This window comes from Vicugna pacos, chromosome 18, assembly GCF_048564905.1.
Source record: "Vicugna pacos chromosome 18, VicPac4, whole genome shotgun sequence".
NCBI classification, from domain to species: domain Eukaryota; kingdom Metazoa; phylum Chordata; class Mammalia; order Artiodactyla; family Camelidae; genus Vicugna; species Vicugna pacos.
In genome coordinates, this window is record NC_133004.1 from 43361968 (window position 1) to 43373685 (window position 11718).

At 52.9% G+C, this 11718-nt stretch overlaps 1 protein-coding gene across 2 annotated transcripts in view; it reads right to left on the reverse strand.

The window, feature by feature from the left end:
• GRID2IP (Grid2 interacting protein) overlaps nucleotides 1-11418 on the reverse strand; it is a 34392-nt gene extending 22974 nt beyond the window's left edge. For both annotated transcript variants that reach the window (XM_072943343.1, XM_072943342.1), the window contains exons 1-2: nucleotides 11005-11418; nucleotides 4218-4372 (exon numbers count right to left, since the gene is read on the reverse strand). In XM_072943343.1, coding sequence (XP_072799444.1) covers nucleotides 4218-4372; nucleotides 11005-11418 — 569 coding nt within the window. The remainder of the gene's footprint in view (nucleotides 1-4217; nucleotides 4373-11004) is intronic.
• Nucleotides 11419-11718: the final 300 nt, after the last annotated feature.

The following is an 11718-nucleotide window of genomic DNA, read 5'->3' on the forward strand; positions in this document are numbered from 1 at the left end:
AGGTCGGAAAGGGTGAGAATCTGAGTTCTGAGGACCAAAGGACAGATGCCAGGGAGCCAGAACAGGGCATCAGTGAGGACATCCACATGAGGCTCTCTCCCACCAGGAGGCGGCCGCCATCCAGACAGGCTGGAATGGCAGAGGCAGGAAACCCCTGGGACTTTGCCTCCATCTTAGTCTTTAGCAGGAAGATCTTACAGGGTCCTGCCTGTGGGTTCCTGCAGCCTGTCACAGGGAGGCCCCTGCACACCTGACAGTCAGTCTCTGTGCCTGTCCAGGCCATGCCACCCAACACACTCCAGCCCCCCATGCCTGGCCCCAGCAAGGCCACCACCCTGGCATGGCCTCTCAGGGCTGCATTTCTCCCCTGTAGCAGCAGGAAGCCAGAGCAAGTCCTCATTCTGTGTCCTCCCCAGGCCTGGACTCAGCCTGGCCGGGAAGAGAAATGTCTGAAAAACCCTCACAGTGAGCACAGCTCCCTGACATCCACAGGCCCACAGCCATCCCATCACAGTAGAGCATTTCTGGTTGTTTCATAGCAGATGTGATGGCCCAGCATCCAGAACCAGGCCTGACCGAAGCCTGTGTGGACTGCGGGCACTGGAGACATGAGCACATAGTAGATGCTCCTGCTTGAATCCAGACCCAGCCAGCAGTGCACATGCTGCCTTGGGGCCAGGCTCCCCCCTCCACTACCCCAGCACAGTGAAGGCACCAAGGGGCCAACAGCTGGTGCATCTGACCAGATGACCCAAAGCAGCACGGGGTGGGCCAGGCTGGCCTTTGCTGAAATGTTTGCCTCAGCAAGAGAGTACCAAAGGCAGATCATGTTAGGCCAGTGTTTCTCAGTCAGGGGTGACTTCGCCCTCTAGAGGACGTTTGGCACTGTCTGGAGACAGTTTTGGTTGTCACAAAATGACAAATGGGAAGGCGGTGTGCTACTGGCATCTGAGTCGAGGCCAGGGATGCTCTTAAATATCCTACAATGTAGAGGACAGCCCCCAACAATGGAGAATCATCAGGCCCCAAACGTCAATAGTGCCGTGGTTGAGAAACCTCTCTAGGGAGAAAGAGACCTTCCCTAGGGAAAAACAATGCTAACTGAGCACATGCTAGCAGCCCAGCACTTCCTCCCACAGAGTGTCACAGAATTCTCCCAATAACTTTGAATGATGGTGTCTCTGACACTTATCATTAAAGCACAAGAGGGTGAAGGAGGTACTCATACTCTATCCCCAGATCCTCAACTAATCTCTTTTCTGCTTGCAGTTGGTGGAGTTCCTTTATACACGTTCCTACCAAGAACCCTGCTGTGGACACCTAGTAATGACTAACCCCATTTTTGTTAATAAACTGTAGAGGTTGGTTAACCTGCTCAAGGTTGCCCAGCCAGTGAGTGAAGCTAGGTCTTCCAGGATTCAGAATTCCAGCTCCCTCCATCACCTCATTTGCTTCCTCTGCAGTCCCTCCCCCTTTCTGTATATTTCCTGAAACACTAGCAGTGAGCAAAACTGACTTTGCTTTCCTGTTCCCTCCCAACCGCGTCACGTTTTCCAAACAGCCTGGCCTGTCCTAATTAGAAAGTCATTTTATCACTTCGTCAAATTGGGATCCCTTTGGGGACAGACCCAAATTAGGCTCTGAGCCACAGGATTAACTGCGGTTATAAGGAAAGATGAGACCCTGTACTTGCATTATTGCCCCTGACCCAAATCTCACCTTCACAGTCACGCTGAGAGGATGAGGCCACGCTGCCCAAGATGATGATGGACACGTCCTATATGTGTGCTTCCTATACGGCAGCCACTAGCCATATGTGGCCACTGAGAACTGGAAATGTGGCTGGTGAGACTGTGAAGCTGAATACTAAATTGCATTTTATATTCATTATATTTAATTTTAAATAGCGATGTGTGGCTAGTGGCTGCCGAGCTGTGTGGCCCAGCTTCACGGTCGCACTACTCCTTCACTTTTCTCCCCAAGCCTTCTGCTTTGGCCACAGAGGGCACCTCTCAGAGGCCAAATTGTGATTTGTGAACCACAAGGCAGGGTGGTTCACAGCTAGCCACTTTTGGGTACCTGGGGCTGGGAGCTGTATGGCATCACCCTCACCTTGACACTCTGGGGTCCACCTCTGTGGCTAGCTGCCTGGCCCTGATGAAGTATCTTCCCACCTCCACAGGACACACTGCCAAACCCCACTGGTCACTGCCTGAGCCACAGCACTGGAACCTGCTGCCTCCTCCGAGGAGCCTGCCCTGATTGCCCAGTGTTGAGTTTGCCCTCAGCTGCCCCTCGGCTGGTGCTTAGCCCTCAGAATCACAGAACACTGTGTCTGAGGTTCCTTCATGCCTTCTCTGAGCTCTCTTTGGAAGATGCTGCATGGGGATCACCACTGCATCCCTGAAACTCTGTCCTTGGGCCACTGGAGCTTGGGGGTGGGGGTGGGGAAGTGGGGGATGGGTGGCTGAAGCCACGCTGCCAGGGCACCCCTCTCCCTGCACAGCCCAGCTGGGCACCGCCCCCTCCTCCAGCAGCCTCCCCAATTTTCCTGTCACACTTGACACGCGCTGACAGCAGAGGCTGCTGTTCATTCTCCCAGTAGCGCCCTGGGGATGCTGCGGGGACCGGGCATCCCCGGGTGTCCAGGGTTCCCGCTTCCCGGGCTCTCAGTCGAGCACACCCAAGGAGGGGGGGCCTCCTCCACCCTGGCTCTTCCTGACCCACTGCTGGTCGCCTGGGGATGAGCTGCAGACGGGAAAGGCAGGCGTGGGGGCTGTCCCGGGAGGCAGGCTGGCCCGGCAGAGGCGGCAGGGATGGAAGTCCGGGCAGCGCAGAAGGGGGATGAGGGGGACCGAGAGGGCCTCCAGCTGAGTCTGGCTGCTAGCAGCCTTGAGACACGCAGGCCAACTTCCCAGGGGGCAGCCTGGCCGCCCGACCCCTGGCCCAGCTCTGGTTGGGAGGGGCGGGGTTGGGGGCTGCCCATCCATCACCTCCCCAGGGAGCCTTCAGCGCCAGCATCATCTCCACTGCAAATTCGGCGCTAGAAATAACTTTTTTTCCTCTCTCTCCAGATTCTCCCAGCAAGGGGTAGGCCCCTAACTCACCCCAGGCAGCTCATGGTGGCCTCTTTCGGTGGCCTTTGGTGCTCCGCTGCAGAGCTGAGATGCTGCGCCTGGTGCTCCGCCCGGTCTTGGGGCGTGGGGGTGGCCAGCCCAGTCCCTGACATTGGCCAGGCCCAGAGGGAGGGACAGGCTGCGGGGTGAATGGCAGCGAGGGGAGGGGGTGGGCTGAGCCCAGGAAGGGGGAGGGGCTGGGTGGGGGAGCAATCGGGGGCCCTGGTGGCAGGAGGTGGAGAACCAGCCTGGCAGGATCCTGGCAGGGAATGCATCCCCACCCCCAAGGGGGGCCTGATCCAAGCTGTGTAGTACAGGGCATGGCTCTGGCAAGATAGGGGTGGGGGTGGGAGGGTTTTCGAGATTCCCAGGCCACTCCAGGTGTGGACGTATCAGATTTTTTTTTCCCTTGAAGGATAAATCTAGAGGGTCCAGAACTGAACTGACAGCTGGTTCATGTTCTTGTGGCTGCTACTCATTTGCTGTGTGACTTTGGACCAGCCCCTTAACCTCTCTGAGCCTCAGTCTCCCTCCGTGAAATGGGGATAATAATAGTGCTGGTGGGATTCAGCGAGAGAGTGTTCCTCTAGGGCCCTGATGAGGTTCTTGGCACACAGCTGGCATTGTCTATCAAAGTGCAAAGAGAACACACTGTTTGTAGGACAGGAGGACTGACACAGCACAGCCCCAGGCTTCCTTGCCTTCACATTGTCATTACTCCCTCTCATGGAAGAGCTAGGAGTATCTTGGTGTCACGTTGGAGATTTCTGTGATCCAGTTTTGGGACAGAGCTCGGCAGACTGTGACTTCAGGTTAGGAGGTGGGTCCTCTCTGCAGCCTATCCCAGCCCAACGGTCAGCAGGCCTTCCCTTCTCACTCCAAGTCCAAGTGATGCCCTGGCATCCAGTAGAGCCAACAGCTGCCCCTCCTGGGGTCAGCCTTCAGGGCCACTGGCCCACCTTTGCTCTGGGGCTGAAGAGGTGTTGGGGTCTAGTGAGGAGTGGGCCACACAGCAGCAGCAGCATCTGCAGCGGTGATGGGAGAGGGGACACCCCTGATCAGACACACCCTGCCTGCCCATCCAGCCCCCAAATGAGTTACCTGAGATTCTCCAGGAGTGGCCCACGGGCCTCAAGGGGCAGCACCAGGGTGAGCGCCCGCACCAGGTTGTCCACCCGCTGCTCGGCTGCAAACTGCTTCAGTGCAGCGCACACTTGCTCCTTAGCTGATGGCTGGTCCCACAAGATTTCGTCCACCTGCAGGGGAGGGTCTGATGAATGGCCGCAAGGGTCCCGGGGCAGAACACCAGGGAATCGCTCACTTCTACAAAACAGCTGATGTGGGAGTGCCACCTGGGTCCTGTTATGAGCTCCTCACCCAGATCACGTTATTTCAACCTTACAGCAGCTCTACCAGGTGGGCGTGGCCAGTATCTTCACTTTATGTTTAAGGACACAGAGGCTTCTGGAAGTGAGGTGATTTGCCAAAGGCCATCGGGTCAGGATTCAAACTCAGAGACAGCCTTTCTACTGAATATTGTAAGGATCGGAGGAATCAATACAAGAGCTTAAACATGCACTAGGCACTCAGTAATTGCTAGTTGCTATTATTATAATAAAATACTCCCTTCCACCACACTGTTCCCTGAGAGATCCCACAGAGAGCATTCTGGCTCCGCAAAAAAGCCCGAATTCTTCCTCAGTGCTCCTTCTGGACTTTTGTTTTCTTCTCCTTTGTGTACAAACCAGCTGCTGAAAGCACATCTACTCATAGGAGCCCGTGCAACCGCTGGACACAAGTAGCCTGGTAAGAGTGTCCAAAGCCTTCAAATGTACCCAGCGTTTTCCCAATGATCTTGCATCTGGGAACGTATCCTTGACAAGACAAGTGCACAACGCTATACAGGTGAAGAGGTTCACCTATGTGTGGTTTATAATACTGAGACGTTGGAGGCATCATGGGCTAAATACTTGTAGCACATCCATTAAGGGGATATTTGAATTTCCTTGGCTATCCAGCCAAGAAGGGAGGAAACCACACACCAGGTGGGAGGCAAGACCCTGGTCCTTATGTTGCAGCCTCAGGCAATCAGAGGCCCTTTCCTAGGGCACTGGCTCCTGAAGGAATGATGTAGAGATGTGGGGACACAAAGCTTGTCAGGGCAGTGGCAGAGCCCTGTAGCGCACCCCTGAGCAGACTCATCCTGAATGATGTTTAGGACAGCTGTGCTCCGGGTTGCCCATCCTTTCTCGGTCCTACGCCTAGATCTCCAGTGTTGATTCTGCAAACTGTTCCTCCCATAAATTCCTTTTCTAAGTTAGTGGAGTCAACTTCTGTTGTTTTATAGCCAGGTTCACTCCATACTCTGCAATATTAGATACCACTGATGCTAGGGTGAGCATTTTTTTTGTGTGTTTTAAATTTTAACATCTCTGAGATCAGGTCGTGTCTTACGGCTAGTTGTCATTCCTGTGCATGTGTGAATTTGGTCATAGGTGTTCATGTTGTTACTTCCACCAAGTTATGTGCTTCACTGGTACTAAATAAGTCCAAGTAAGTCTAAAAGTCCTCTTTCACTTACTACAAATTAAGTGATGAGAAGATAAAGAAGTACATATCCTCGATGAGTTGCAGGGATTTTTCTTTCTTAGCGGTAAATAAAACAGTGCATCTTGTGATTGATTGTGTTTCAGATTTGATGCAATATGGTACTATTTGGCCAGAGAGATTGATGCCGTAGGTCCTTGTTTAAAAACCATGATGGGGGAGGGTATAGCTCAGTAGTAGAGTGTGTGCTTAGCATGAACAAGGTCTGGGTTCAATCCCTAGTACCTCCATTAAAAATTATAATAATAAATACAACCCAATCAAAGAATGGGCAGAAGATCTAAATAGACATCTCTCCAAAGGAGACATCCAGATGGCCAACAAGCACACGAAAAGATGCTCAATATGGCTAATTGTTAGAGAAATGCACATCAAAAGTACAATGAGGTATCACCTCACACTAGTCAGAATGGCCATCATTAAAAAGTCCACAAACAATAAATGCTGGAGAGAGAAAGAAACCCTTCTACAGGGTTGGTGGGAATGTAAATTGGTGCAGCCACCATGAAGGACAACATGGAGGTTCCCTAAAAAACTAAAAATAAACTTACCATACGATTTAGCAATCCCACTCCTGAGCATCTATCCGGAGAAAAATAATTCGAAGACTTATGCAGCCCAATGTTCAGAGCAGCACTATTTACAATAGCCAAGACATGGAAACAGCCTAAATGTCCATCAACAGATGACTGGTTAAAGAAATTGTGGTATATTTATACAATGGAATACTACTCAGCCATAAAAAGAATAAAGTAATACCATTTGCAGCAACATAGATGGACATGGAGATCATCATTCTAAGTGAAGTAAGCGAAAGAGAAAGAAAAAAACCATGTAATATCACTCATATGTGGAATCTAAAGGAAAAAAACCACAAATGAACTTATTTACAAACCATAAACAGACTCCCAGATATACAAAACAAACTTATGGTTACCAGGGGGAAAAGGGGGTGGATTTGGCCACCTGCACATTGTCCCATTCCCCATGGGCATGTCCACACAGGAGAGCAGGCTCCCCACAGGTCCTGCTCGCAGATGTTTCCCCAGCCCTTCCCATCAGAGAGCAATCGTCAATAACTCCACATGCATGGATTTCAGTGTCTCTATCGCCTCCTCCCTTCAGTTCACACCTCTCCCAACCTATGAACAAGTGAAGTCCTCCCCTGACCCTATAACCCTATCATCCTCTTCTTTCTTCTGCCTACACTTGCTATTTGCGTACAGCTGGCCTTACCCACTGCAATCCCTCCCCGCCACCCCACTTGCCACAAGCACTCCATGACGCTGCTCTGGCCAAGGGCCCCAGATGGTGATTCCTAGAACTTGATCTTCAGCCCAGAACTTGCTCCTGAACTTCAGAACTGTATATCCAACTGCTTCCTACATGGTAACACAAGAGATTAAGGAAGGCTTTCCAGACATAGTGACACTATAGAGATGATTAGCTGGGGCTCCGAGGGCATCCAGCCAGAGGCCACTTTCTGGGCAAGCCTGAGTCCTAGTCACGCACATCGTAAGTCTGTGTTATGGTCTCTTTCACCAGACATGATGGCCTGAGACCCAGATCTGAGGTCCAACTCCTGTCCAGCCCTAAGCACAGCGCATGATGCACAGTAGGGCTCAGTGAACAGAGTGGATGGTTATGGAATTGAACCGAAAGTTGCAAGTGGCTGGCGGTTCTCAAGCTACATTTCCTGCAATTTTCCTGCAATTTTCCCTCCAACCTTGCTTTCCCTCTCGGTGCAGTACCAGGCACCCCTTCTCGAGAACCCACCAGACAGAAGAAGGTGAGTGGTTTTGAAATCAAAGTCAGTCACAGCCTCAATTCAAAGGAGAACATGGCTAGCCGGAAAGACGTTTTATGTAAGGAAGAGGAAAAAATAGTTCCTCCCTCCCGGGGCCGCTGCCACAGCGTGGTTTTGGTGTCAGCTATTACCCAGATGCTCTCAACCTACATCTAAGCGTGAGGCACCATCATGGGGCACCGATGGATTTTCTATTAAATATCAGATTCTTCAAGAAGGAAAAACTGGGGCAGGGAGAGTACTGGTGAGAACCCGAGAGCTGATTGTTGAAAACCGATGGGGGGGCCCCAAAGACGCCCTTGATCTTCCTGAGACAGCCTGTTTTGGGGATTTGTCAAGGTGTTTCGTGAGCTCTAACCAGAATCCACCGCCCCCCACTCCCTCTTGCCAGAAACGGCACCACGGCTGACCTGGGCAGCTGGTCTGATTCCTCCCTCAGCGGTCACCACCCTGGTCGTGCTTCCTGGCCAAGTCTGTGTGTCCACCCTGCCCTTCTGGGGAGCCTGACCAGCTCCCTTCCGACTCTCTAGGGACTGGATGGAGGCTGGGACAGACCTTTGGTTCTATGGCAGGTCACCTGGGATCACAGCAGACTTTACTAGTTGCTGTGGTCTGAATGTTTGTATTTCCCCCCAGATTCATGTGTTGAAAACCTAATGTCCAAGGTGATGGTATTAGGAGGTCGGGCCTTTGGGAGGTGATTAGTCATGTGGGTGGAGGGCCCGTGCGTGGAATTAGTGCCCTTATAAAAGAGCCCCAGAGAGCTTCCTCGCCCCTTTCACCATGTGAAGACAAAACCGGCAGTCTGCAACTAAAAGGGGCCCACTTTCAACCGTGCTGGCACCCTGTTCTCAGATGTTCAGCCTCCAGAGCTGTGAGAAATATATAAATCCCTGTTGTTTATAAACTACCCAATATGTGGTAGTTTGTTACAGCAGCTGGAATAGATTAAGGCAGATTAGTGATCACCAATATTTCTAGGTCTCCCTTCCTTCCTGGACTCATAGAGGACTACATTTCCCAGCACCCTTTGGGAGCAGCAGTGTGACTAGTTCTGGCCAATGAGCATCGACTGAAGGTGCAGTGGTTCACTTCCTCCCTGAAGTCCTTGAGTTGAGGCACAAAACTTCTGCGTCTATGGGGAATCTTGGAACTTCACGTTGAGATGGAGCAGTCTGGAATGCTGGCATCTCATGTAGAGGTCAGCCACCTTGGAGAGTCACCTGGACTCTTAGAGGTCCAGGGTACGGGTGAAAAGTGAACTGTGGTGGGTGCAAAGGCACTGAGATGTTTGACGTTATAACAACAGAGCCTATTCTGGGGATGGGAAGAAAGTCACACCTTTTGAGGAGCTGGACCTTGGAAGGCAAGAGCTGAGTCCTGTGTGTATGTGTGAGAGGGAACCTGGTTATTACAGAGGCTGACCTGCTTGGGGGCCTGGGGCTGAAAGGCTCCAGTGGGGTCCTTCCCAGATAAGAGGTCATGCCAGGGTGCCTGGTGGAGGTGAGGCTCCTGGGGGGGGGGGGTCAGTTTAGAAGAAGTGAAGACTGGACTAAGTTTAGGTGCTGGAGGAGGCCAGGTGGGTGGGGATCTGATACCTGGACAGAGAACTGGGAGCCATTCCTACAATAGCCAAACTCCAGCAGAGCTTCCAGGTCCCCGACGGCCCCCAAACCCCATGACCAAGCCATGCCAAAGGGAAGACTGAGCAGTTCCACCCCCATGGAGGACAAGGAAGGGTGTCTGAATTCAAGCGTCCAACTACCAAGCAGATACTGAATTTCCAGGATATTGAGCTTGGCATCTAACAGGCCTGAGCCCTCGGCAGGGAGAGGGGAATGTCTGGGCTCCAGACGATTTCCTGGCTCCCTTGTTCTGTTGGCATCTCAGCCAAATGAGGGCCTTCAGACCACATCTGAAGGCCCTGGAGGAGGTGTACGAGGGTGGATGGCTTGAGGCAGTTGCTGCACTGAGACCTGGCCAGTGGCCTGAGGGAGAGATGACCATACCGGGTAGCCTCATCCTCCATAAGTGTGTCCCATCCAGGCTTCCTGGGTTTGCCTGGATTTGTCCAGTAATGGACTACGCACCTGCAAATTAGAGATTTCTTGGGATTCTGGCCCAAGGCCAATTCCAACCTCAGTCTTTCCTTCCCAGCCCCGGGTCCCTACCTCTCCTGGTGGTCACTCCTAATTTCCTGCAGGTGACTCGGGCCTTGGGCTCCTCCTGTGGCTGGAGGCCTCGGCCATTCCAGGCTCCTTACTCTCAGTCCTCAGGGAAGCAGTAACTTTCCACATGAGACCCCTCAGAGCCTATCTGTGTCAAAGTCTGACAGGAAACACCTTTGGAGGTTTGGGGGACCCAAACCAGGGCTTCCTGTAGCCAACCTGCCAGCCAGACTGCTGTGCAAGTCAGGGCCACATCTCGGTTTTGTGGGGGCTTGAAATAGGTGTGGCTCTGTTAAAAAAGAACATTATGTACAATGGTCTGAATGTTTGTGTTCCCCCCAAAATTTATATATTGAAATCCTAACCCCCAAAGATGGGGCCTCTGGGAGATGCTTAGGTGATAAGGGTAGAGCGCTCATGAATGGGATTAGTGCTCTTATAAAAGGGAGATCCCCCAGCCCCTTCCACTCCATGAGGTCATGACAAGAAGGCAGCTGTCTGTGACCCAGGAAGCGGGTCCTCACCAGACACTGAATCTGCTGGCACTGTGCTCTTGCACTTCCCAGCCTCCAGAGCTGTAAGAAAAAAATCCCTGCTGTTCATAAGCCGCTCAGTCTCTGATAGAACCTTATAGCAGCTGCAGCAGAGCAAGACCCTATGTTACTAATACAGGCAATGAAAGAATGGTCCACTGCTACCCACACCGTGGGTGAAAGTCACAGCTGTAAAGATGAGTGAAGAAGCCCAGCATCAGAGAGTACATGCTTTGTAATTCCATTTACATGAAGTTCACAAACAGACAAAAGTCACCTGCAACGATGGAGGTCAGAACAGTGGCTACATCCTGATGGGGCAGACAGACACAGAAAGGGGCACGCGGGAACCTTCCAGGGTGAAGGAATTAGTCCGGGTTCTGCATTCTACTATTATCTATGTTCTGTTAATGTACATTCTGATCAGGATGATAGTTATAACGGTGTAAACCTATGTAAATTTTATTGAGCTGTACAGTTAATTAATGTATTTACTGTACATCTGTATTACCTCCATAGAAAGAAAAGCAACTCCCAAACAACAAGGGAACAAAAATTAGAAAATAAGGTAGAGGGCTTTCAAGCTTGAGCATTATTACATTTCCAGTAAACCTGTGCCTAGAACTTTTCTCAGCTCCAGGCCCACTCCCGGCCTAAGGGTCTGCCCCGCCCCTGACGTGCCCAGCCCCACGGCCCCGCTAGAACTCCGCCCCTAGAGCCCCACCCGCTGCTGCCCTGCCCCGCCCCGCCCCGCCCCGCCCTACGCGCCCTACCTTGCGGCTGAACTCCTGGGCCCTGCGCCTGCGCTCTCGGTGCACGGCGTCGGGGTGCTTGCGGCCCGCCAGGCGCAGCAGCTCGCGGCCCAGAGAGAGGCCGCGGCTGGAGCGTGGGGGCCGCAAGGCTGTGGTCAAGGGCGCGGGATCGGATCCCGTGTCGGGGCCGCCGACAGGGCCAGGGAGGACGCCCAGGCTGGGCGGCACACGCGGGCAGCGCCGGGCCAGGCGCACGAGGCGCTCGCGGCTCAGGCCGCCCACGGCCAGCCCTTCCACCTCCAGGATCTGATCCCCGGGCCGCAGACCCCCGGCGTGCGCGCTGCTCCCCTCGGCCACCTCCAGGACGAAGCAAGGACCCGAGCCGCCCAGCCGGAAGCCGAAGTCCTCGGGCCAGCCCTGGTTGGTGGCCGGCATGGCAGCAGTGGTCGTGCAGCTGGACAGGGAGAGAGACCGCACAGGGGATTCCTTGCAGCCTTGCCCGCCGGGCTGCGCGCTGCTCAAAGACCTAAGGCATGTACCAGTCTGGGTCTCTACTTTCTCTCTGCCTCCATGTGGATAAGCCATCATCTGACCTCCTGGATCCAGCTGTGCCTGAAATTCACCAACTTCCATGTGATATGAGCTCACAAATTCCTACTGACTTAACGGTTATTTGCCCTTTGAATTGTAAGACTCTCTTGATCTCCTTGGGGAAGCATGGTATGGCTGATCTGG